The sequence below is a fragment of the Colias eurytheme genome, chromosome 5 (assembly GCF_061535395.1).
Source record: "Colias eurytheme isolate Ceu_HAF_F1 chromosome 5, ilColEury1 Martin Lab GWU primary, whole genome shotgun sequence".
Taxonomy (NCBI): domain Eukaryota; kingdom Metazoa; phylum Arthropoda; class Insecta; order Lepidoptera; family Pieridae; genus Colias; species Colias eurytheme.
This window is the reverse complement of record NC_142984.1, coordinates 8,233,976-8,261,324: the sequence shown is the minus strand read 5'-3', so window position 1 is coordinate 8,261,324 and position 27,349 is coordinate 8,233,976. Positions and strand designations below refer to the sequence as shown.

At 33.0% G+C, this 27,349-nt stretch overlaps 2 protein-coding genes across 5 annotated transcripts in view; one reads left to right on the top strand and one right to left on the bottom strand.

Moving 5' to 3' along the window:
• LOC149908559 (inactive angiotensin-converting enzyme-related protein-like) overlaps nt 1-27,349 on the top strand; it is a 149,162-nt gene that overhangs the window by 94,710 nt on the left and 27,103 nt on the right. The window contains exon 1 of one of the 4 annotated variants that reach the window (XM_090102036.1): nt 8,206-8,231. The exons of the other annotated variants lie outside the window; for them this stretch is intronic. The gene's annotated coding sequence lies outside the window, so the exon portion shown is untranslated. Of the gene's footprint in view, nt 1-8,205; nt 8,232-27,349 lie in introns of those variants that run through there. 4 annotated transcript variants of the gene reach the window in all.
• On the bottom strand, nt 19,006-20,844 carry LOC149908560 (SCAN domain-containing protein 3-like). Its single transcript, XM_090102216.1, has one exon. The coding sequence runs from the start codon at nt 20,842-20,844 to the stop codon at nt 19,006-19,008; it is 1,839 nt and encodes a 612-aa protein (XP_089958342.1).

Sequence of the window (27,349 nt, the reverse complement as noted above, 5' to 3'; positions counted from 1 at the left end):
TCTATTTCATTGCGATAAGATTGGAAATGGAAAAAGAGGAGACATTGGGGTGCTTTTCCAGAATATATTCAATGATATTATATTTTTATTTAGCATCATTATTTGTAAAAAAAAAATAATTTTAACGAATTTCAATCTGTTATTTCACTTACACTCGGCTTGGATAAAAGCTTTAGCTGTTTTAGAGTGAAATAGTAACAAACATTCATCCATTCACACACAACAGAAGCAGGAAAAAGAACTATAAGCGAAAACGTTTTTCTGGCATCATATATACTTAATCTTAATCCAATTCAAAGACAAAAAAAATACTGACGAAAAATTAGCTTTCCAGTAGCGAAAGTATTTAAAAAGTCGGTTCAGAAATTTATCATTATGTGAGATATAAATAAACATATTCCCGATTGATGACGATTATCTACTAAAGATATATTTGCAAAATATAGTTACTTTATTATGTAAACAAAAACATACCAGCGTTCTAAAATAACGATACACATGCAATTTAACTGCTTTGAGTTTCGCATACATTGGTTCTATCGTTGTTTTTTGAAACAAGTGTGCGATTATAATAGTTAAGCAACAATAATTGCTAGTATCATTGAAGCTAGTGCACGTAAGCTCGTAAATTGTACATAGCGATAAGAGGATATGAAATGAATAGAAATAGCTGGACGCTTTTGAGGAATTACTATTAGGGCCCCGGAGTTTAGAGGCCTCGTTTAGAGGCCCCGTGATAATACATGTGACCACGGACATGTATCAAGATAGACTAAGCGAGTGTATGTACTTCCCGTGTCCAAACTAAGATTATGAAACTTACTTGACGCTGGCCTACACTCAGTCCGCGCTTGCAGTTCGCCAAGGAAAGACGTGAAGCTGAATAAAGTAAAATGCCGAATTACGCCGTTATAAACTGTAGAAACTCCACAGCTGTGAGTGGCCGAGTTAGCAGAGATGTTTCCTTCCACCGGTAAGTAATTTTCTAATCAGAATATGCACTATTTATTTTAAAATCAAATAAAGAATATCTGTGGAAAACGATCGTGACAAACACGGATACCAAATCATACGAAATGATTCGGAATACATTGCGGCTTTTACTTGGCACGGTAAAGATCGAGTCGTATGATAACAAGCAATGAATAGCGTCTTCTCATTTTTCTGTTCTCATTTTTCTGTCCAATTTTGTGGTTAGTGATGTTCATTTGATGCAACAGTTCTCGATTCTAATCGATTTTGTAATCGAACAGAAAAATGATAATTTGAAGGAGCAATTTTTCAGAAAAAAAGGCATAGATTTTTTTTGTCAAAACTCCTTATTGCTTAGACTATGTTTGTTTTTTCAGTTTTCCAAGTAACCCGAACATAAAAGAAAAATGGATTGATGCAACGGGACATAAAGATTGATTGATTGACAGTTTCATTACTTTCTTTCGATGGCCTCTCTAGTACGTAGTACACGGTAACTCAATGGGCATATGTAAGAAAAAGCTAAAACACATTAGTTTACTTGTTAGAATATTAAAAGGTTTATAAATTTATTTTATCATTCCTCTGTCTATGGTAATTATCATTTTTCTGCCTTGAATCGATTTAGTAATCGATTACGATTCATTTATTTTATTACCTCTTAGACATAGATCTAGTTTGATCTGATTTATTTCCATTTACTTCGATGGGATAGGACGATACTAGAATCGCCGCGCGAGTGGCGTCCTAATCGATTTAGCGTAAAATGAAATTACCATCACTAAAAAGCGCTCGTGACGTCATAACGCGTCAAGGTCAGTACAAAAAATATGACACGCTTGGTTTTCATACAGATCGCGGTACTTGCGTAGTCTATCTATGTCTGTGCATGTGACACACAGAAAGGCAGAGTTATTGATATTTTTCAATAAAATTTAACATAAAAAATAACTTTATGTTTGTAGCGAGCAGGTACCTATACCTATATAGAAATCCAATTTATTTATCAGACACATTTCTAAAGCAAACTATAAACTGGAAAGAAATTGACTTTATAGACGACGTGATCAGGGAACTAATATCATATCTACTATAATTTAATATAGTGAGTTACGTTTAAATTAATTCCAATATAGAAAATATAAGCTGCCTTGAAAGTTTTTATAGTTGATCTAATTAGATTTTCTACGTACATTATTAAAAACTTCGAGCCCCTAAATCGACAGATCCGTTCCTGGTATCTGGACTCTCCATATTTATGCTTTACGCAAACTTCATACATAATTTCAAGTTATGGTCTAACTGCTATTATATTTTCTATCCATGAATGTTTTATTGTTGGAAATTGTTCAAATAGATGTTACAAAGAAATGGCTTTATATGGCGGTATGGCAGTGTACCGGATATGCAGTATTTCTGAATTGTTACATTGAAACTTGGAAATATATTTTTATAGTATTGAAAAAAATTTAGAACACCTTTTAGTATGTGTTTTTAATGTGAAATTAAAATAATATTCATATGTGCATTAAGGAAAGATCTTCAATTATCCGTATATTTCCATTCTATTCCATTCCCATTTCATCCACTCTATCTCTCTCATATTCTGTGTGTTTATGTAGATATGTACATAATAAATCATACAGTGATAAGTGCATAATGTTCGCAGTTCCTGTAGTCCATTATAATATGTTTTGAATTGAGTCGACTTGAATTAAAATCAATTCTTCACTCATGAATAAATGTAAACCGCGCTCATTCCATTTTTGAATTGTCAATCTTCACTTGAGAATCTAATAAAGCCGTCAGGCACGGATAAGCGACAGCAATGAACCAAAAACTATCCACATTAAAGTTCCACATGAAAAGCCAGAATTTCGTGCGACATAATGTCTAACGATTTAGTTTTAAAATTCAGTTCATGTTGAATTAATGTCACGGGGATTTGCGACCGCTAACAAGCGCCATTTGAACGCAGTACGGAATTTTCTAGATTTCCACAGTTTGGAACTTAAACTTTCGTTTTTGTTTCGAGAATTCGAGATTCGATAGACTGATTCTATTTGTCGTTACTCTTTACAGTTGGCTGGTCATACATTTCTGTGTTACGAAATTCGCTAATTAATACGCACACTGTTTTCATTTTATGGAATGTTTGGGTCGAACGTACGTCAGTGATACGTAACCTTTTTCTATAGATCTTATAAAAGAAGCTAAAATACTCGAATAAAATATTATAAAAGTCAAAATAAAGTATATTTTTATTATGAGACGTTGAAATGAAATCTATAGGAGGTATTAATCTTACGTATCGAACGTATCAATGCTTCCAGATACTTTCCAAACGTTAACATTCTAACGAACAAGACGCGGGAAGCCGGTGAAAAAATGAATTTTCCCGCGTAATAAAGCGTAGGCTTACGCGATCATATTTCGGGTTTGCCTCAAGTTCATTTATCGTACACCTCGGCATAATATTACGGTTTTCTACGTGTGATTGATGCTACCTATTTACATGACAGTCACTTTCAAGGGCGCTTTATAGCTGAAATGTATTATATCTAGGTAATCTGAACCCTTTGTTGTGGTGTTTTTTGCTCGTTAACAAAGTTGAGTATTTTTTTGTGTATCCTACAATAGTGTCTAGCTTTTTGTTGAAAGGTTTACGAGCCCTGTTATAGTTGCGTAATGATAGTTACGAGTAATATGAAAATTGTATCAAGAAAAATATGTAAAGATTCGGTATAGTGCGCTTAACATATTAAAATAATGGAAAATAATTGTGTTCAATCCCCATTGGAATTACTTTGAGTCGAGCAAGATAAAGAAAATTTGATAGTACGTAATTTATTACCTACCTACTCCATTTTAGCTAGATACATATTCATGTCTCATAAAAAGCATTTAAACGCATGGAATTTGTAAGATTCCAATGAAGAAGTTTTGTTCCTACCAGCAGTTTGAATACGTTTATTAGGTACCTTCTTCCAAGAGATGCCTACAAATATACATCGAAGCCAGCGTCGTACATTTCCCGGTCTTGCAAAGAATTTCACTCGTTTCTGAGAGTTCTTTAAAGTTTTCCTTGTAATAAGACCAGGTAGCCTGCGTTCGTCTTGAATAATAATGAAATGCGCACAAAACTATATGCATAAATTATGCGACTTGGCATCTTAAGTAAGGGCATGAAAGTAGAAAATTGCGATGTCCGTATAGTCCAGGAGGAATCGGCGCATGAGTACCGAAAACTATTCCACCTCAATTTTTTTACGTGATCCTCTTCAAATTGCCCTACTGATGATATAAATGCATGTTGCCATGGGGCAACCCGGTGCCATATTGTTTAAACCGAAATTGTTTAAACAATTGCAAGGAATTGTTATTTTTCAACCGGACAAATTTTTTTTATATTTTTTATCGAAATACCAATAAAAAAGGTCCAATTACTTTTCACGATAAAGTTAATATTTTCAAAGATATGAATTTTTTAAGGTTTGAAAAATCTCAAATTTGGGTACTTTCGACCCATGAAAAATATATTTAAAAAAAAAATAATATATAAGTAATATTTTTTTTTCAATTCTCTATACAATAGTTAATAATATTGTTAATAGAGATTTAAGAAAATTTCATTGTTTATATCTGTTTTTTAATTGTTAACTTCGCGCGCTTAACTTTAATTATCCCCTATATAAAACATTAGATTTTACGAATTTCGGCTACAAATTAGAGAATGGTACTTTGCTACCTTTATTTATGAATAAAAGCCCATTCCCAACTAATCTTAAAAAACCGTGTAATTGTAAGAAAGCCTGTAAAACCAAAGCTTGTTATTGTAAAAAAAATAATATAAGTTGCATACTTCTATGTGGTTGTGATTCAGAAGACTGTAAGAATATAATATATAAAAATAATATTGATAATAAATAAATACTTATTTTTAAATCTTGTTTTATTATTTCATACTTCTCCATCTATAACTTTCGTTTGAAGAAGTTATTCAATGTAATTAATAAGGTAAAAGACCTAGTTATTGACACTTTAAATTTTATTTTAGTTAAAAAAAAAACAAATCAATTCTAATAAATTAATAAATATAATTTTTGAATTAAAAATTTTAAGATCTTTGGTTTTTTGAGAACATTTCATTCTTTTAATTAAAATCAAATTGCGAGTGTCAAACAACTAGGCCAGTGTCAATAACTGGGTCTTTTACCTTACTTTCTGTTTCAATAACAAAAAAGTAATATAAACTGACAAAAAAGTAATTTTAATTACATGTTTCAATTTATGCTTAAATAACTTTAAAAAAATTGATTTCAGAAAAAAATATATAAGAAACAAATTGTAGACAATTTAATTATTAATAAGATTGCTCTCTTTAGAAATCTTGATAAAGTTGATAGTTTTTAAGATAAATGATAAATAATGATTCAAGACACAGAGGCCGATGCAGCGCATGAGTAAGAGAGAGACGGCGATACTTAAAGGTAAGCGGCGCGTACTTGTGAGCGCGCGAAGTTAACAATTAAAAAACAGATATAAACAATGAAATTTTCTTAAATCTCTATTAACAATATTATTAACTATTGTATAGAGAATTGAAAAAAAAATATTACTTATATATTATTTTTTTTTTAAATATATTTTTCATGGGTCGAAAGTACCCAAATTTGAGATTTTTCAAACCTTAAAAAATTCATATCTTTGAAAATATTAACTTTATCGTGAAAAGTAATTGGACCTTTTTTATTGGTATTTCGATAAAAAATATAAAAAAAATTTGTCCGGTTGAAAAATAACAATTCCTTGCAATTGTTTAAACAATTTCGGTTTAAACAATATGGCACCGGGTTGCCCCATGGCAACATGCATTTATATCATCAGTAGGGCAATTTGAAGAGGATCACGTAAAAAAATTGAGGTGGAATAGTTTTCGGTACTCATGCGCCGATTCCTCCTGGACTAGTAGGAATGTATGGTCTTGATTTGATGAATAAGACCGTTTGCAGTGGTTTTATGTGTTATTGTTGTGAATAAAAATATATTAACGTGGAACATGTTAATATGTTTTTAGACTTGAATATTGCGTGAAGTGCATCTTTTATAACATGAACAATATAACTAAGTATAGTAGGTATATTGGTTAAAAATGTATAACATATAAATAATCGAAATCTATCCAGCTGACCCAGATATTGTTTTGTCAAAAAATATTGGTTGTTTTTTGTGAAAATTTATTTGAACGAAAATATTCAGCTGAATAGATTCAGTTGTTATGGAGTTTAACCTTAGCAACATTTGGAAATTTCCGTTTATTTATAGACATAATAATTTAATTGTTTGCTGACGCAAATGCCATATTAATACTCGGTTCTCTGTTTGTCAAGCCAGTGATAAGTCAAGCGTTTGTAACAACAAATTAGCGCAATAATCCTCTTGAATATTCAATAAGACGCCATTTGTTAATAATTAAGTGGGATAGTGTGTTGGCCTTATCTTAACATATGCTGGGAGATGTATAGCCACATATAGAGTTATGGATCTATACGCTGGGTATGATGTAACGGTTGTTTAATAGAAAGAAATACAGAAATGTTAAGGATTATTAAGCTAGCAACAAGAATTTAACTCTGTTTAGCGACGTAATTTTTTTTAAAGCAAATCAAATCAATAATTTATAGTAGGTAAAGTGTGAAATGTAGCAATATTAGGAATAATGGTGATGATCACTGCTCAATGAACCTTAGTTTATTGCATTATGTAATTTATTACTAACGCTATTAGCATTTAAGTGAAATATCCAGCTTCATCTTGTATTTAGTGATCGTTTTTCAGATATTACTAATGTTTTGAAGTATTATTTTTTATGCATTAGGTATATTGACTAGGCCACTTTAATAAAAATATGTATAAAGTTAGAAGAATGCGAGAAATACCTTGACCACTTTGAAAAATGTAATGAACATCAACAATCTATAATCTTATTTCATACAGCAGTCAACATAAATTCAAAGATTTTCCTAAAACAGTTAATGTTTATTCAGGACTACCTTAAATATTTGAAATGATACAATTCCTCAACTCCTTCACTGTTTCTTTACTTAGTATCTACGCAATAATCTCAGAATTCTCTTATAAATATGAATCAAAATAAACGATCATTCTCAGGTCCGGAGGCTACAGCTATTAGCTTAGGTTTTATCGTTTGTTATTTAGCGCCTCTCATTTCTTTCATTTTCCTTTCCTTTTGCCGACTAAATAAAATCTTATTAAAGCTGAAACGTTAATTGGTTCGTAAGGAATTATATTGGCAAATGACTTCGGGGATTTATTCGTTCCTGTTACAAAGGTAGAATTAAATAAATAATTTTGTAATTGTAAAGCGGATTTTGAAAGCAAAATATTAATTATTGAAGTAATCAATACTTCATTTTACTATTAACCCAATATTTAAATCACGAGAGCAAAGACATGGTCATATTAAAAAAGTTCTGGCAAAAATAATATTTCCCGACTCTACAAAGCTTTTCAAACGTAGTTATATTTTAACTACATAAAGCTATTAAAATTGAACATGTGTTGATACATATTATATTCACAAGTAGTCACAAATAGTCACTGCATTCATAAAACCATAATATATTTCAAGTAGATCGAACAAGCATTTAAAAAATTCTAATTTTATCAGAAATAGCTTCGAATAATTTTATTGTTGTGTACACTCAATTAAATTTGCACAGTCTAGTGTATTCATCTTTTGGGTCTTAAAATGTCTAAGTTTATAAAATCACGTGAAAATTGATGTATAATATAAATAAATTGAGAGAACAAGCTTGACATACTTGCATATCCATATGTCACTTCCTGAAGGTGCTTATTTGAATAAAAAAATGCCATACCGACAAAATTGCTATAGATAGATAGAACTAAACCTATATTATAATGCTATAGAGTTTTTCTCAGAAAAAAGTCACAGAAATCTCTAGTAAATTAAAATAAAGAATAATTCAAAGATTGCGTTCAAAATAAATAAAAGGGTATTTCTTAATTAGGAAAGTTACGATAACGTCGAACCTAATTGAGTTCGAGTTTGTTGTTAATTATTAATACTTTAAGCCGTTCGCTCTTGTTCATTTGTGAACTTCTCAAATGAAATGATTTTATTCAGATTCTGTTTATATTATTTTGTTACCTTTAATAATTTGTATTTGTTCCAGGTATACATCCAGGGCTGCCATCGCAACGAAATAAGTTTTGTATGTAATAAGCTTAGTATTTATTTATCTATTATTTTCGTGATAGTATAAAAACAGACAGTTACCTAAATGTGTATATACATTTTCTTTAGAAAGTAAAGGTATTTTTAAAAGATTATACTATATGGAAAAGCGGCTTTGTCTATTGAACTCAAATCCTCGTTACATAAACTTATACAAAACTTTATTAATTATCTAAGCTAAGAAACATACCATGTAATTTAGGTATTTATTTACTTCACTATATTTACGAAAACCAAAAGTAATTAATCAAATAAACACGTCCCTATAAATACCCCGTAAGCCGTGAATTACTCACAACAAACATCTAAATCCAATCACATCCGAAAAAGAAAACTACTTCGGAAACTTTGCAAATAAAGTGTTACATGAAACCTGATTAAAACAAGCCTCTGACACCTCGACATTACAATGCGAACTTACTGGTGATAGATGAAGTAATCTTGTTTACGTTAATACTAGTTATTTTACCGAATGAAGTAGTAAGGGTTTTTACTGAATGAAGTTACGGCATTTTATGTGTGGGTTGTTTGATGAACCTACGTACCAAGTTTATACTTAGGTAAAACCAGAGAAAAGAGGTAAAACTTTGGACATGCTACGCAAGTTTTAACGATGTTCTTTTATTGGACCATAAAGGTATTGTTTTTTCACAATCAGTACATTTATTAGGATTAACACAATTACTTACAATTCTTCAATATAACGATAGCAACAGGGGAAAATGAACATCCAATAATCGATAATTAATTATTCCGCTTAACAATAAAATGTTTGATATTCCTTTGATTTAATAATCAAGGAATTACTAGCTTCTAAATTAAACAATAATAATGAAGGTATATTTAATTTGATGATAAAAATCAAAACTGCGACTAACCGTTCACAATATTTCAGGCAATATTTTTGTCTAGGATCATATTCAAACATTTATTCAGTCAGCTAGGCGCCTTTTAGAAGCGCTTTTAAATCGTCCTATTATAAAACGAATTGTCTTTGACCTATTTTGTTCTACGAATATTCTAATACCTTTAAAAATACGAGTCTTTCCACTCTACTGTTTAAATAATCCTAAAATAACACGTCTATAGTTATAGTGACAACACGATTATTTATTTGGTAGGTGGAGTACTACTTAATTTGATCGTATTGTCAAATTGAAAATTTACCTCTATAGATAAGACCCGTAGCAATTTAGGCGTAGTTATGCAGATTGGATTCTATTCAATTAATCACCGCTAAATAACAATTGTACCTATTGACAAGATGTCGAAATTTACTAATAGAAAGCGTTTATTTATGATGTTTAAACTAATCAGACTTAGAGAGAAAGAAAACTGACTTTAAATGACCCTATCAAGATTTTAACATCAGGGACGAAAAATATAACTGTATACAGTAATAGTATTTAGTCAGTTATAGCACAGATTATCAAATAGTTCCTACGCACTAGTCAGTATTTGTCAGGATTATTCAAAATTGTTCATCGAAATGTAACAGTGCTTACAATGTGGTGCGTGCAAATCTATCCTATCACAGCACAATAGCATTGTTAATAGTATAGATTTCTATTATTTTAGGGAATATTTACATAAAATTTAATTTCAGTACTAAATAAAACATTTAATAAACATTTTACATTTGCATCTCTGTGTTTCATTTCCCATAAAACAAAATAAACTTCTAACTACATAGTTTATAAACATTTAATTGCTTTTTGTATATGCGAATCGACAGAACTTGTCATTATTAATTAATTTTAAATGCGTATATTATATACAATTTAAAGTACCATTTCATATTACTAAATAATAACATAGACTAATATACTCATATATTTATTAGTCCATGATAATAATTAGCAAACTACGTCTAGTTTAGTTAGTTTCGGCGAATCGCAAAACAAACAGATCTCAGCATTATGAAACTACATATGTTAGATTTAGGATGTTTGTTTTATGTTTTACGCCGTATACAATATACAGTTAAAAGCACTTAATGTCTTTTTGCGATGCGACCATTGCCCAATTAGATAGCGAAGGGAAATTAACATACTGTGAACTATCTGGCTGTTCTTTTGAACAATTAACATGCTAAATGCAACTCCAATTTTGGCAACTTTTCCCTTTTCTTTCCCATTTCTTTACGGTAGTACCTTAGTCTATAGGTTACCCTATGTGCCTGCAAGATTAATTAAAACACTATTATTAAAGGATGTTATTGATTACTAGCAATGTTCTGCGGTTTCACCCGCATTTATAATTATGAAGATGGACATATTATGGTATCGCGGACTTTCTTGTATATATTGATCCATTCTATAATACCGTAGAACATTTTTTTGTTCTATCTTCAATAGATTCCACAGCGCACGCGATGACAGAATTTTTATTAAGGAATTTTTTTACACCTTGGGTTACATTATTGCATTTTTGGTAAGGATCTCTATTTTTTTTTGAAAATGCAATATAGCCTATATTGCTCCGTGAAGATGCAGCTTTCTAATGGTGTAAGAATTTTTGAAATCGGTCCAGTAGTTTATACGTGAAAACCATACATACATACATAATTACAAACCTTTCCTCTTTATAATATTAGTATAGATAAACCTTTTTAGTATATATGTCACGGCTAAAGGTAGGTGAGAACATAAACTTAAGATTAGCCGGCTAAACTTAGGTTTATTTTCGACGAGGTGTTAATGTTAGTTTGTTCTATCTTTAGCCGGCTAAACTTAAGTGTAACCGCAGGCCCGTGGCTAAAAATGTCGGGGTGGGTAGATTTGGTTAGCGCCGGGCCGGTGGAGGGCTTGAGGGGCCCGCACAGTGCCAGAAAACACTCGCCCTGTTCCTTACATGTATTATAGTAACCAAATCTACCCACCCCGACTCAGGGCAGAAAGCTGGTGGCTAGGTTAGGTTAGGTTAGAACTCTTAAGACCCGCACGAGCCGAGCGAGCGCAGCGAGCGTGCTGCGGCAGCAGCCGGCGAAGTGCCAGAAAACACTCGCCCTGTTCCTTACATGTATTATAGTAACCAAATCTACCCACCCCGACATTTTTAGCCACGGGCCTGCGGTTACACTTAAGTTTAGCCGGCTAAAGATAGAACAAACTAACATTAACACCTCGTCGAAAATAAACCTAAGTTTAGCCGGCTAATCTTAAGTTTATGTTCTCACCTACCTTTAGCCGTAACATATATACATACACATGAGTAGCTAGTTAGCTACACAAAGCTACGAACAGTTTTATCATAATTATTACTTACAACAAGACGTCCGTCCTGTCCAACGGGACGACACCAACTTACCTGTTATGACCACGACGTATTATGTTTGTGCATTCAGTCAAATCAAATCTCCAAATACCCGCATACATTACAATACTATTGAAGTCCTGCAGATGCTTTGACGCCGCTTAGGGACATAAATACGTTTTGATGGCGTGTGGTTTGTAGTACGTTGTTCCGATTGGTCCTTTGTCACAAGGATAACATCTTTAGTTCAAACAAATATGATTCTGTTAGAGTTGCAGTTCACCCGTAGGGAAAATGTCACATGTGAGCGATTTATGAATAAAAATATAAAAATATATTGTCTATTCCCATGTATTTTCAGTATCCCACGCAGGTATACCAACGATGAATATTCAAAATTCAATTTGAAATTAAATATCTTAAGTCCACAGATAATTACAACACAAAAGCTTTAATATTTCATAAGACTGGTTTATTAACGTAATCAAGCTTTGTACCCTCATGTTAATAAATAATGAATTCGGTAAACACAGCTCGAAGTAAAAGCGTAACCTCAAATCTTAAAATTATTACATTTCTTGCAATTCGTTACTAAAATGTATAGAACAAGCGTATATTTCATTCATGACGTAAAGGAATAGCTGACTTATCGTTAGCCAAATTTACAATGCAACTGAGAATTATTGCCTTGGTCTGAATTGAATTTTACCGCCCAGGAGCCTTTAGTTGGCTTGTTAGGGCTGAATCGAATTTTCCATTTATTGAACTCGCTCGGGACCTATTACTGTGGAATGGAGATTTGTTTATCGTTGTGATAGTGGGATTGACCCCCTGGAGACGAGATATGATAATTTAAATTATAGATTATTTGGTATTAAATTATTATTGAACGGGCAAAAGTCATATTACATGTGGCAATGATCTTTAGCAATGAAACGATAAAATTGCAGTCCTGGCCAAACCCATCACACATGCTTGATAATATGTGCTTAGTTAGGTACAGAAAGAAGTTATTTGTAAAAAACATATTTTGGTGTTTAGTGGTTTAATACGTACTAACTGACCCTGGCAACTCTGCCCTGAAAAGCTACGCCCCTTAGGAAGAAAAGTCTCTAAAATATAATGATCTAAAGAACTAGCTCAGCTGTTTCCTTAGAATTAGAATTAATATTAGGAATAAGGGTGTTTCCCAAAAACAAACCAGATCTCCATATCTCCATTCGTAGCGTTTTGTTCTTCCTGTTTGAATATATTATAGAGCTATACGAAAGAAAATATTTGTATTCATATATCTATTAAGACATATATATATACTATATAGCCCGAAGTACCAATTTAGCTTGGCATTATGTAAAAACAATTTACTTATCAATTTAACAATATTTTCTCAAATAAAAGTTTAAAATACTTATTGAATTCAAAAATATGCAACCAGAATCATATATTTAGCATTAAACACAACGTCTAAAACCAAAAACAAATCATAAATTCACGTACGTAATGAAAGTCCAATTTATGATTATCTCGGAAACAAGATTTTATCTCCCGAGGTCTATAACATTATCGAGGGTGCGGTGAAGCGATGCTGTGATGAACTATATCGTTTCTGGCCGGTAAATAGCCTCGATTTACTCTTATCGAATGTTTTCATGGCTTCATTATATTAAGTGTTTTCATTACCACGCGAGACTTTGCATTTTGAAATTTGTATCTCATCGCTACCGTTCCCATTTGTGAAGGAATTAAACTAGTATTATGAAAAAACTTTGTAATGTGACTTACACCGAAGAATCTCTGTCGGTACGGTCCCTGAGTGACCTGATGATGATGATGGAGGTGATAATACACATGCTTAGTTACTAATATACTTACAACATTATGCACACGGTTATTGAGCGAACGGCTTCGCGTAGCAATTGCTTCGCGAGGCCGCTCGCACTGTGGGAATTCGCTGAAAATTGCTAATCGTAATGAGCCACAGAGATTGATTATAGTAATAGAATTTGGATGAAACATTGCCCAAAGATAGAATATGGCATATAGCTGTAATTCACTACGCAAGTGAAACTGCTGAAGTTTGATTACACACAATTGCTGAAACAAGACTGAAAATCAAATTCCTTTTATGTATTGTGTTTCCATACAAATTTAAAAGTAACAAAATACCCGGTAGACCAACGAGGCAGTAAATTCTATCTGCTCTTTATCAATATTTTCGTCTATATTCTGTATAACATACGTTTTTCCAGCAATTTCCTGCCACGTGCGGTTTCTACAGAATGATTTACTGTAGTGTTTCCCAACAAATACTGGCATTGAAGCCGCCATGAAACTTAATACGTTCAACAAACATCTTATGAAAATATACAATTCATATCTAAATTTAAATGCAGTTGAAAACTTTAATTGTATTTAAACTCTTGTTTAAATTGAAGTGCATATATGTGTTACGGCTAAAGGTAGGTGAGAACATAAACTTAAGATTAGCCGGCTAAACTTAGGTTTATTTTCGACGAGGTGTTAATGTTAGTTTGTTCTATCTTTAGCCGGCTAAACTTAAGTGTAACCGCAGGCCCGTGGCTAAAAATGTCGGGGTGGGTAGATTTGGTTACTATAATACATGTAAGGAACAGGGCGAGTGTTTTCTGGCACTTCGCCGGCTGCTGCCGCAGCACGCTCGCTGCGCTCGCTCGGCTCGTGCGGGTCTTAAGAGTTCTAACCTAACCTAACCTAGCCACCAGCTTTCTGCCCTGAGTCGGGGTGGGTAGATTTGGTTACTATAATACATGTAAGGAACAGGGCGAGTGTTTTCTGGCACTGTGCGGGCCCCTCAAGCCCTCCACCGGCCCGGCGCTAACCAAATCTACCCACCCCGACATTTTTAGCCACGGGCCTGCGGTTACACTTAAGTTTAGCCGGCTAAAGATAGAACAAACTAACATTAACACCTCGTCGAAAATAAACCTAAGTTTAGCCGGCTAATCTTAAGTTTATGTTCTCACCTACCTTTAGCCGTGACATATGCACTACATATAGTTAGTAGTTACTAAAATTTCACTTGAACATTGTGTTGATCATTTGACGGAGAAATATTTAAAAATGGTAAATATTAATCCATGAGTTACACTTTGTATTGTTTCTGCTTGTTGTTTTAACACGTTCAAGACGGGGCCCGATTTTGGCTACTTATCGTTGGGCCGGCATAGGGCTTACAAGACCTGTTGTTGAACTTCATTTACGGCCGGCATCAGGTGGAAAGGACCTGTTACACCTTTTGACATTAAAATCAAATGTGTCATCCAGTTGAAGACTTTTTTGAATATTCTTTCTTGAAATGTATTGTTATTGAATCACTGCATAACAACATTAGACCCGTTTTTGAAAAAAATATCATTAAATGATGTTAAATAAGTAGTAAAATTATAGGATCTTATACACCTGATCCCGGCACTAGTGAATACGATTGCTAGTGATGTCAAATGAATCGACTATATAATTAAAAAAAATCAATTTATTTTTACCTCAAAAACAGTATGCGCTTCATTATAACAGTTATGACAATACGAGGGTGAATCAAAAAGTTCTTGGAATCACTATAAAAATGTAAAATCTATTTTCCAAAATTTGTTTTTCTCTTTGTAAAAAATGTTTTTTCTAACTATCAAAAATCACAACCACGGCTACCATTGCCGCATCATAATCGTAAAATTTTGTTAGATATATAATAATAGATATCAATACAATATCGCAACGTCTAATTATTATGCACATCACTAATTAACTGACCTGTCACCAAGGGCCGGCTATCGGGTTATCAGGCATCGGGTCTTTTAGATCCGATATCCGTCCTGCAAGGACAAAATTTCTTTGCAGGCCGTATCAGGTCTTTAAGATCCGATACAATATTTTTCCTTTTATGGGTACTATTTAGTGGCAGAATACCAGTCAATATATCTGTCACACTCTCACTACAAAAAATCCTACAGTAAACTACCCCGGCCCATGCGATAGCAATAGAAATCTCCCTCCGGCCCGCGCGAATAGTTCACTTCAGGTGTTTTCGACCCGATGCCGTACTGAACGTGTTAATAAAACTTTTTGTGTAAGTGTGTTTATTTTATAAACAACATTTAAATATAATGAACGGGTGAAGTGAATGAAGGTACTTCAATAATCTGATTCTCTAAATTTGTTTATTATAAAAACCACTTTATGGTTTACAATATCCTGATTTATTTAACGAGATAAAAATGAAACAAGGCAAAAATGTACCTAACGCTATAAAAGTTACCTAACTACATTGTTAATTTTAATTAATGCTAAAAATATTACGCCGCTTAAATTGGATTGTACCCTTAATAATAAAAGTACTTACCTACTTGTTTTAAAAATTATTATTATAATATTTCTTTCGTCTATTATTAAAGAGGCATTTGCTGAAATTTAATTTAAAATGCCCTAAAATGATTAATATTCTCAATTAGTTAAAACGTATTCCATCTCAGAAAGCGTGAAAATTAATATACGACATTAATACGAAGATCAAAGAATGCAATTACGTAAAACTGCGTTTGAGAAATGGCGGGAAGAAAGTAAAGAAAAAAACGCTCCTTGGGAAACAATAGGATTACAAATTGTTCATCTGATTTCATTATTTCTGATTTTACTTATAACGTTCGAACTGTGATTTATTTTGTCACTAGCTTACCGCCCGCGGCTTCGCCCGCTTTGTCTAAAACCTAATAAATTATTTACTAAAACCTTCCATCTTGAATCACTCGTTCCGCATCAATCCAAAACCGCATCAAATTCCGTTGCGTAGTTTTAAAGATTTAAGCATACATAGGGACATAGGGACAGAGAAAGCGACTTTGTTTTATACTATGTAGTGATGTCATTTATTATAGGTAGAGAGCTACATACCTATTTTGTGCGAATAAATAGTTTGAATACACTTATCTATACGGTTGACTATAGATACGTATGCAGGTACAAGTATATTTTAAAGAACCAATAATATTTCAAATTTTAAATTCAATTCAATCAACACATCGATTCAAGATATAAACGAGAATCATTCATGTAAAATTAATAATCTGTTTTCACATTAAATATTACATAACAGCAAAAATACGGCTTATCATCTAATGTGTCACTAAAAGGGACAGAGATAACCTAAATCACCACTCATAAGCATTGACAGAAAGAAGGATAAATCAGGATTTATCCCACGAACTGTTTTCGTGTGAGGACATGTGAAACAATATTGGATTATCTGGAAGGTGTAAATATCGTATGTAAAGAGGCTTAGTCAATATCGATATGTGAAAACTTATATCTCGAATGTTTGGGTTTCTTTTCCTCATAGTGGTATATGGGAAATTCTAACTATCTTCTCTTATTTATATTACCTATAATTCCAGACGATTTTAAGAAACTACCTGTAAATATATTCCGGACGAGGTTAATAAATTGGCTAATCACAAAAATTTGTACCTCAGCTTTGTAACTACATTCAGCAAATAAAGGCAATTTGAATTTGAATATAACAGAGTTAATGATTTTAATCATAACATTATAAAATTAATTAATTTTTAATCGGGTCAACAAGTGAGATTATAAAATTAAAATTTTACAGCCGCCTTTAAAAATTACGAGTAAGTATTTAATTGCTCGAGAACCATTAAATTGCGTTTAATACAATACAAAGAGAAATAAGGTTACAATTCACGTGGAAAGACTAAATATTCCCCGCGCACGTTATTAAAATAATAACCGAAATGTAACACAAACAGTTTGAACTGGTTCGCTTGTATAAATTACGAAAATTTAAGGTTGAAAAAATTCCATCTTCCTTCATCACTCTGATGGGAATGTGATTGTCGACAATGGATAAACAGAGAGCACTTCAATATAAATGGTAAGATTTCATCACGGCGTATGAGCCACGTGGAGCTCGTTTGAAACGCGAAATGTTCTGAACCTATACAAATTGCTTAGAGCGAAAGCTGCTCTTAGTCGTGAGACTAATGCGAAAGGTCATACGGTTATAAGAAAACGCAAGAAAAATAAGCAACATATTGGTTATATGAATGACAGTAATAACCAAGTTTTAAATTAAGTTCATATAGGTGCAATTAATTAATTATAATATTAGAAGCAGATGGTAAACATCCTATAACAACAATAATTTCAGTACTCTCCTAAGTCTACGTAGTCTAATATATTAACCAGAGGGTTTGTCACACGTCTGCACACATAATATATTATGTTGTTATTAGAGTATTACATGCATCGCCTCACGCCACACGTCCGTCGGCCGCAAGTTTGAAACGCGTGTGATAATAAACAGTCGAGCGTAATGAACTGAATGCATCAGGCTAGTTATTAACAGATTTCGTATGTAAAAGTTGTATTCGTATGTAAAACTTACATGTATCTGAATTCTGAATAATATGGAATAAACATTTCATTTCCCTCACAAGGATCATCTAGCAGATACCTACTGTTATAATATGGTGTAAAGAAAAACAGACTATAATTTATAAGGACTGATTAGAGAAGACATAATATATAAGGGTATTATTGTGTTCGTCCGTAGAAATATACTCGTATTGGCAAACTGCTGTATATGCTTTACCTCTACAACAAGACCTGCATCCACTCCTGCATTAGCATATGCATGTACCTAGGCCATCATTAAGATTCTTGACCAATTCTTACTAAGGAACAAAACCAGGGCTAACCAAACACCTCGTTATTGGCAAATGTTTTCATGTTAATGTTAATGTCATCATTGATTTCTTACCGACGTATCCGACTCATAAACTCTTTGAAGAACTTCTATCAAGGTCTTTTGATGCACAATAAAACGGTCACTAGGCTGTAAAGATGTTAAGAAATTTAGTACCTACCTATGTTTGAACATTCAAAGATGGCATATCGTATCGTGAGATTTAGGATAAGTGTCACAGTTATATATGGGATGTTAGTCGCAATATGTACTCATTGATCAGGAAAGGATTTGTGGAAACCCAATAACATGCGGTCAGTCTATTAATGACTGGTAACTTGGCAATATGTGTGCTTCGTAATTAAAAAATACTGATATAAATTATCTCATTTCAAATATGAAATGGTATAACTAATTGGTATAAAAATTGAGCCTGTATTAAAATTGTAGGTTCTACAACATCAAATCATGAACAGGAATATTTCAACGTTTCTTATTCCTGGCTAAAAATTGTATTAAACATAGTCGATTTAACAACGTAGTTTTTGGGAACGTTGGTAAAAAACATTGATTACGAGTCGGAACGTTAGGTTTTAAGAAAATAAAAGTTGGCAAACTGCATGCCGTAGAGCAGTGTTCCGCAAACTTTTAGTGTTCAAGGTACACCTAGGAAAACGAAAAAAATTTGAGGTACACCACAAAATAAAAACCAGTTTTTAAGTAATATTAATCAACTTTTATTATTAATCAACAAACATTATATTTAATGCGAAACATGAGACTGTTTAATTGAGCATAGACGGTCTAAATTTGGAGTAATCGCTGACAAGGCTGCTCTCATTTCTTCGTCGATCGTCCTGAGGCGTTCCCTTTTTTTGGTTTTTATTGTGGTAAGAGTCGAAAATCCTAATTCACTCAAATAGGTCGTTGCAAACGGCAAAAGTATTGCAATAGCATGCTTAGAAAGCAAAGAATATTCATTTTTCACACATAGCCAAAATTGTTCCAAATCAGTTTCAGAAAATTTTAATTTGAATGTGCGATCCGTTTTCATTTCTATCAGTTCTTCCTGCTCATTTATTGGTAAGTGGCCGAAAGAAATGTTCTCGGAGAATGGATTTCGAACCCAGTCCATAGGTTGCAGATCACGCTTAGGGAAATAGAAATTCATTTTCTCTGCAAGAAGCTTTAAGTGTTTGACAATCAAAGCCTGGACCTTTTTTTCTGGATCAGCTGCCATGACATTTGGGAACATTTCATTATTACCATTCGTAGCGAGACTGATCCATAGTTCCAATTTATTACGAAAGCTTTCAATTTTATCCGACGATGTCAAAATATTGGAATTTCTGCCTTGCATTTTTTTATTGAGCTCATTTAAGTGAGCAAATATATCCGTCAGATATGCAAGTTTTGCTAGCCATTCTTCTTTTTTAAATAAATGTTCATAATCAGAACCCTGGGACTGCAAAAACATCTCAGTCTCATTTTTCAACTCATAAATTCGGGAAAGTACTTTACCGCGAGAAAGCCATCGTACCTCTGTATGAAATAAAAGTGACTGATGATCTGCCCCCATTTCTTGACACAGTGCATTAAAAAGACGAGAGTTCAGCGGTCGCGACTTGATATAATTGACGATTTTGATAATTTCCTGAAGAACACTCAATAGATCGTCAGGAAGAGACTTCGTCATGAGAGCTTCCCTATGTAAAAAACAATGCTGTTTTTGAACGTCAGGATTTTTTTCAGTAACCTTAGCTATAAAGCCTTTAACCTTCCCTGTCATAGCCGCTGCGCCGTCCGAGCAAACACTTATACAGTTATGCCATTCTAAATTATTCTCATTAAAAAATTCGTCGGTTACTTTAAATATTTCTTCACCAGTTGTATGGTTAGGCAGTGGCAGACAAAATAAAAAGTCCTCTTTGAATTCACATCCATCAATGTATCTAACATTTGAGATGAGATGCGCGTGACCACTGATGTCAGTGGACTCATCAACTTGTAGCGCAAAAACTCCACTAACTCTCAATTTTTCAATCAACGTCGATTTAATGTCATTAGATATGTCATTGATTCGACGTGAAATTGTTTCTGCCGATGCAGGTATTTTTTCAATTTCTTTAGCAGCTTCTTGGCTAATCATTATTTTGACAATTTCTCTGCAGACAGGTAAAACTACAGTTTCAGCAAGAGAGTGCGGCTTTTTAGCTTTTACTAACATATTAGCGATTACGTAGCTTGCTTTTTGTGCTTTGGCTGAGGTTTTGAAAGACGAACTCATGAGATTTACCTGCTTCTTCGATTGGTCCCTCAAACGTTGAAAATACGTTTTGTCTTTTTGGGCTACTGATGGGTGTTTAGTAGTTAAATGTCGTATTAGTTTACTGGGCACCATAGAATTATTACCCAATGTTTCTCCGCAAACAAGACATTTTGGGGTAGGACAAGATTCGTCTCCGCAATATGTAAAACCGTAATTTATGTAGCTTTCGTCATATTTTCGATGAACAATTTTGGGTTTCTTTTTCATTGAGTCTATTTCTTTTTCATTACTTTCACCTGACAAACTTACACTACGCTTAATGAATTTATCCATTATTCTATAACAATTATTTTACGCATAGAATAATACGCGACGAAACAAAAGCGTGCGGTGAATTTAAACGGCGGACTCGTACTGGTGACCACAGCTGGTGACCATCTGGTGACTGTAAGCCAGAGAGATTGGGATCGGGTAGCGGGGCGGCGAGCCTCCGTCCCCGCCTCCCGCGACGCGCCGGCGGCCGGCTGCTCGGCCTAACGAAATCACAGAACGAAACAAAACGCCTCGCACGTGCGCTCGCGTGATTTGTTTAGGTTTACTTACTTACTAAAAATAATTTTATAAGATAACCTTACTTTTCCACGGCACACCAACTAATGATCACGGTACACCAGTGTGCCGCGGTACACACTTTGCGGAACACTGCCGTAGAGGACGTTGAGTATAAGAGCTAAGATTAACCATGCAAAATACGAAATACTACAAGCTAATGTTATAAATATCCTTCGAGAATTAATACGAAAAGTCTCTTAATGCGATTTCGCTAATTGCGTATTACACCCATTATTCATTTAAAAGGATTAAATATTTAGATGAGATTAGGAACGGGCCCGCGAAACACTAATTTACATAATAATTATAAAATTTTGTACGCATGTGATATTGTTATGAAATTTAAACTTGCGGAAGTATGAGATTGTTGTTTAACTTTTGAAGCCGGTATAATTCGTGTTGCTGACACTTGTAGGTTGATATAACGTTCGCGAATGTTTCTTCACATGCATAACGATTCAACATCATAATAACTTTATTATTCAAGCTGCAGCATTTCTATTTTTGAGTAGTTTTTGCACCTTATGTGACAACTACAGGGATAGAAATTTACTTTTATTTCTTTTTACAGACTTCGTTCTATGCACAGACATAGATAGACTACGCAAGTACCGCGATCTGTATGAAAACCAAGCGTGTCATATTTTTTGTACTGACCTTGACGCGTTATGACGTCACGAGCGCTTTTTAGTGATGGTAATTTAATTTTACGCTAAATCGATTAGGACGCCACTCCCGCGGCGATTCTAGTATCGTCCTATCCCATCGAAGTAAATCGAAAGAAATCAGATCAAACTAGATCTATGTCTAAGAGGTAATTAAATAAATAAATCGTAATCGATTACTAAATCGATTCAAGACAGAAAAATGATAATTACCATAGACAGAGGAATGATAAAATAAATTTATAAACCTTTTAATATTCTAACAAGTAAACTAATGTGTTTTAGCTTTTTCTTACATATGCCCATTGAGTTACCGTGTACTACGTACTAGAGAGGCCATCGAAAGAAAGTAATGAAACTGTCAATCAATCAATCTCTATGTCCCGTTGCATCAATCCATTTTTCTTTTATGTTCGGGTTACTTGGAAAACTGAAAAAACAAACATAGTCTAAGCAATAAGGAGTTTTCTTAAAAAACTCCCAAGATGACACTTTAACTAATGGCGTCCATGTCATAATATTTATTTCTAGTACCTTTGTATTAAAATACTTAAAAGTTCTAGGTCAAGTCGTATTAAATGACAAAAAAAATCTATGCCTTTTTTTCTGAAAAATTGCTCCTTCAAATTATCATTTTTCTGTTCGATTATAAAATCGATTAGAATCGAGAACTGTTGCATCAAATGAACATCACTAACCACAAAATTGGACAGAAAAATGAGAACAGAAAAATGAGAAGACGCTATTCATTGCTTGTTATCATACGACTCGATCTTTACCGTGCCAAGTAAAAGCCGCAATGTATTCCGAATCATTTCGTATGATTTGGTATCCGTATTTGTCACGATCGTTTTCCACAGATATTCTTTATTTGATTTTAAAATAAATAGTGCATATTCTGATTAGAAAATTACTTACCGGTGGAAGGAAACATCTCTGCTAACTCGGCCACTCACAGCTGTGGAGTTTCTACAGTTTATAACGGCGTAATTCGGCATTTTACTTTATTCAGCTTCACGTCTTTCCTTGGCGAACTGCAAGCGCGGACTGAGTGTAGGCCAGCGTCAAGTAAGTTTCATAATCTTAGTTTGGACACGGGAAGTACATACACTCGCTTAGTCTATCTTGATACATGTCTGTGGTTCTATGTAAACAATATTTTTGTCGCTTTTTAGATAATTTCATTGGAATTATCAAGCATAAACAAAAAAAAAGAGATATTGCTTAAAAATTTTGCATACCAGAGAATATATCTTTCGAGCTAGAATTTTTCCATATCAATGTACCCACTGTCACTGTCACTATGGACGTTTTTATTTCCTGTGACAAACTAACATTTTGCTGCTAACAGCTGCGAAAGTCAGTTTAAACTAGTACATTCAAGCATCGAGCTGTGAACACCATGTATGTAACCATGTGAGTCTGTAAATGGAAAAAACTACGATGTGTAGTACGTAGTATAGGTACCCCTTAAATAAAATATCACTACAGTCTAGAACGAAGTCAATTCCCCCTGTCTGTCTATCCCTATATGCTTAGATCTTTAAAACTATGCAACGAATTTGAATGCGTTTAAGATTTTTGAAGAGTGGTTGTGTAGGAAAGTAATTTAATTTGTTAAGTTTTCGATAAAGCCAGTAAAGCATTTTTATTATTTTTTTGTCCAATTTACATTAATTTAACATTTAAAGTTCGGTGTCTTTTTAGGGAAACTTTATTTTAATTTACAAATTTGTATTTACCACCTAACTATAGGTAGGTATTTAGGAAGTCTTAAAGTTTTATTAGTATTAAATACGAATATCGGTTTTGTTCGTAAACGTTTAGTTGTTTTGATGAAATTGCTAAAAACAAAACATAAATTACAATTAAGAGCTTTGTGCGGGATCTATTTAAGCTTAATGGAGGGTAGAAGAAAAAAACTTCATTATCGCCTGGACGCGACTGGTGTTGCGTCACGAGTGTCAGTCAGCCGGCTTAATTGGATTGTGATTAACTTAAAATTTGTTGAATAATTGGATGCAGCGAATGTATTTTTTAATGAGAAAATTTCCAAATTTTTGTCCATTTTTTTCCGAAATTTCCGTTAGTAAATAGTGAAAATTATCTTATGATTTTTCGGTTTTTACACATTAATTGTAGCGATCAACGGATAGACGATATTTAAACTAGGAAGCTTAAGAATTATTGTTCAGGGTAAACGTAATTTTCGCAATAAGAATAAGATTGACTGAAATATTTTACAGTTTCCCTGTACTTTTTCAACTTCCATTTTTATCATAGAACTTCGTAAAGAAGCGAAGTCACTTTAATATAATATAATATTTTTAGATTAAAATAATATCAGTTACTGTAAAAGGTCAGAGGTGTGATTCAATGACAAATATACGAGTAAATGACAAATGGTCTATATTTAAGATCTTATAAATTATGAATACATTTTCATCTCTATTTATCTAAGCTTTCGAAAACTTCAATGGAACATAACAAGAGAAAGCAATTTCGTTACGAGATTAAACTATAAAAGGTTTTTGCTCCGCAGAATACACAGACGCTACACAAATTGTAGGCTCAATAAAAGATGATGGATCTCTTAGCTTTTACGCTTACATTAAACTAGAGTCAGAAATTGTGTTTAGGGGAAGTTAATCGATTCAATGAGCTAAAAATAGCAAATAATTTGGAAAATCCAAAAGTGCACGCCTCATAATTTTTTTTTAATAAATATTTATTAATTATTATTTTTGTTTATTTAATAACAATTAAACCACATCGAATCAGACCCTGAAAAATGAAAGGGTTCTATTCCTGAGCATACTCAAGCGTAAGAGAAAAAAAAAGACTCGATTAGTAAAGTATTTCGGTCGCTATCGTGTTAACAAGAAAAAGGATCCGCACATACAGACACACGGACGTCCAAGACAGAACTTTTTTAAACTGTTTTTTAACTAGTTTAAATAACAAAAATGACATCAAAAATATCATGAACGTTAAAAATAGTGTTTTTTCTTAATATGTGTGTGTATGTATTATCTTACAAGTGCAATGTATGATACATAAAGACATTTTAAGTTTGAAAAATCAGATGTTTTGCGCGAAGTGACAGTAGTACCCACCTCAACGCTTCGCTTATGAGGCGTGCAATAACGGTTGATGGTTCTAAAAAGTGGTCGCTTTCATAATTCGTCTCGTGGTTCAAAAGATAACAACGACGCGTTGTGGCAAATACAAAAAGAACATGATGGCATAGACGATACTTTAATTTCTACGTTCAGTTTAAGTTTTTGCTCCTTAACCTTCCTTATATTTAATCAGAACAGTATAAAATTGAGTAGGTACGTACTAAAAATAAGGATATTACGAAAAGTCATGGCAATATTACATTTAACTAAGTATGAAGGGCATATAATATGTATGGTTACTGAAAACAAACTGAAATCAGAACTTGTTATAGAAACTCTGTAACAATATAGAAATGGCAGAAACAATTCCAATACTAGTGTTATTAATTAAGAAAAACGAAAATTTACTGAGTTACAACTATTTTCAATTATTTATCCTTTGTTCTGTTTTGAACTATTTGAAACAGAGTGCGCAGTTGTTGTACAAAGTTGAACACTGAAATTACTCCATTCATTGAAAGTAAAACTTGATGACGCAGCCAGTAACATATTTCCTCTAATATTTATCAAAATAGTTTCAGTTTAAATGGTAAAAATATAATTAGGTTAATATTCCTAAACCCTGAAATAATTTCATGTGCAATCTTATTTTATCTTAAAGTTACAAAGATTATATTAAACTGTATCGACTTTTATTAAATTAGTTAAGCATTCATACTTCTAAAACTTTGAAAGGGCTAGCAATAAACAGACACGACAGACGTTCTGGGAACGAGAGACCTACTAAACACGCATAATAATTCTATGGATACCTCATATTAACTAGTATTGTATGGTATATTAAAGCTTAAAATATTCTTAATTTTTGTACTCGCTATTTACTTCAAATGATACAAAAATTGCAAACAAAAAAAAACGAATGAAATATTATTGTCTCGCCTTCAAGTTAGGATCGCTAAAAGTTTACTCAGAACAAACGTTTAGTTAAACTTTAATTTGTTTTTATTTTATTTCCACTTGAAAATAAATGTGTACAATGGCAACGTTTTACTGCGAGACCCTTTTCATTAATTTCACTCTCTGGTCTATCATTATTACTCTACACTAAAAGTAAAGTAAAACTTATAAAATTTCGCCTGAGATATATCTATCTTCATTTAATATGTCAGTTACAATATGTCTTGGAAAACTTTGTTGTTTAGAAGTTTAAACTAATCTTAATTACAGTCATTTACCGAATTAAAGCTCAAAATTATATTTTCAACAAAAATCTAGCTAGCTTAGGCTTATCTGCCATAATTAGCAAACTATTAAAATCAACAACTAAGTGATCGAAATACTCCTGATAAAAAAGTTAATGCTTATGTCATAACTACACATAGTTAAACTAAAATTACGAATCTCAATTAATTATTGTTACACACATGTCGCCGATTCATATCGCAGGAGTTAATCAAATTGTCGCCCGACCCGATGGCGGAGTCAAAGAAAGTTTAATTAACTTAATTTTGTGTCAATAAATTAGTTGCGGTACAGTCGAGGCGCAAAACAGTATTTCATAATTAGTCAACTTTTACAACATCAAAGTCAATGTAGTAATTATCTTTTTACGAAACGAAGTGTTTTAATACGACGTGAAATTAAAAAGGGGCAATAAAGAAAAAGACCTTGGTTCATTTGGAAAATAAACATTTACAAATTTCGATGTTTTTCATTATACTCATACTAGGACTAATGTACCATATTATATATGTGTAAAGTCTGTTAACGTTATTAATATAAGTTTATATACGTTATAAGTTTGTATGTAATATTTAATTATCCCATTTTTAAATAAACATAGTGAACTAATATATTGTTACTGAAGCATGAGCTTTATTAATTACTCGCATCAATAACTCATGCATATTAATTGCATTAAGTTTCCTGTATCACATTACTTTATAAAAAATAACCTATAATAAGCAAATAATAGACATGAGAATTATTTACTAAAATGAATTTTTCATAACGAGATAATTGTGTAGCGACAACCTGACGCGCGGCATATTGTCAGAGCTACAACTCGATTTTTACGCGTTCTATCAGACAAAGCCATCAGCGAGTACTATGATACATTACGGTGTCATAGAGCTGCGTCAGGTTAGCGCTCTGACGCGTTCTATAAAACAAAGCCATTAGAGCGTATACGCACTATGCGGGTAGCCGCATTGTGGGTAGCCGTCCGGCTGACCGCAAGCACAATTATGTACGTAATATTCACTTCTATGCGCACTGTGCGGTCTGCGGTAGCCGCATCGCAGTGCGCATAGAAATGAATATTACGTACATAATTGTGATTGCGGTCAGCCGGACGGCTACCCGCAATGCGGCTACCCGCATAGTGCGTATACGCTCTTAGAATAACCTAACATGTCAAGTAGAAATCGTAAAAGTGTG

Coding starts and splice junctions, on each gene's coding strand:
- LOC149908560 (XM_090102216.1), bottom strand. CDS start 20,844: ATGGATAAATTCATTAAGCGTAGTGTAAGTTTGTCAGGTGAAAGTAAT.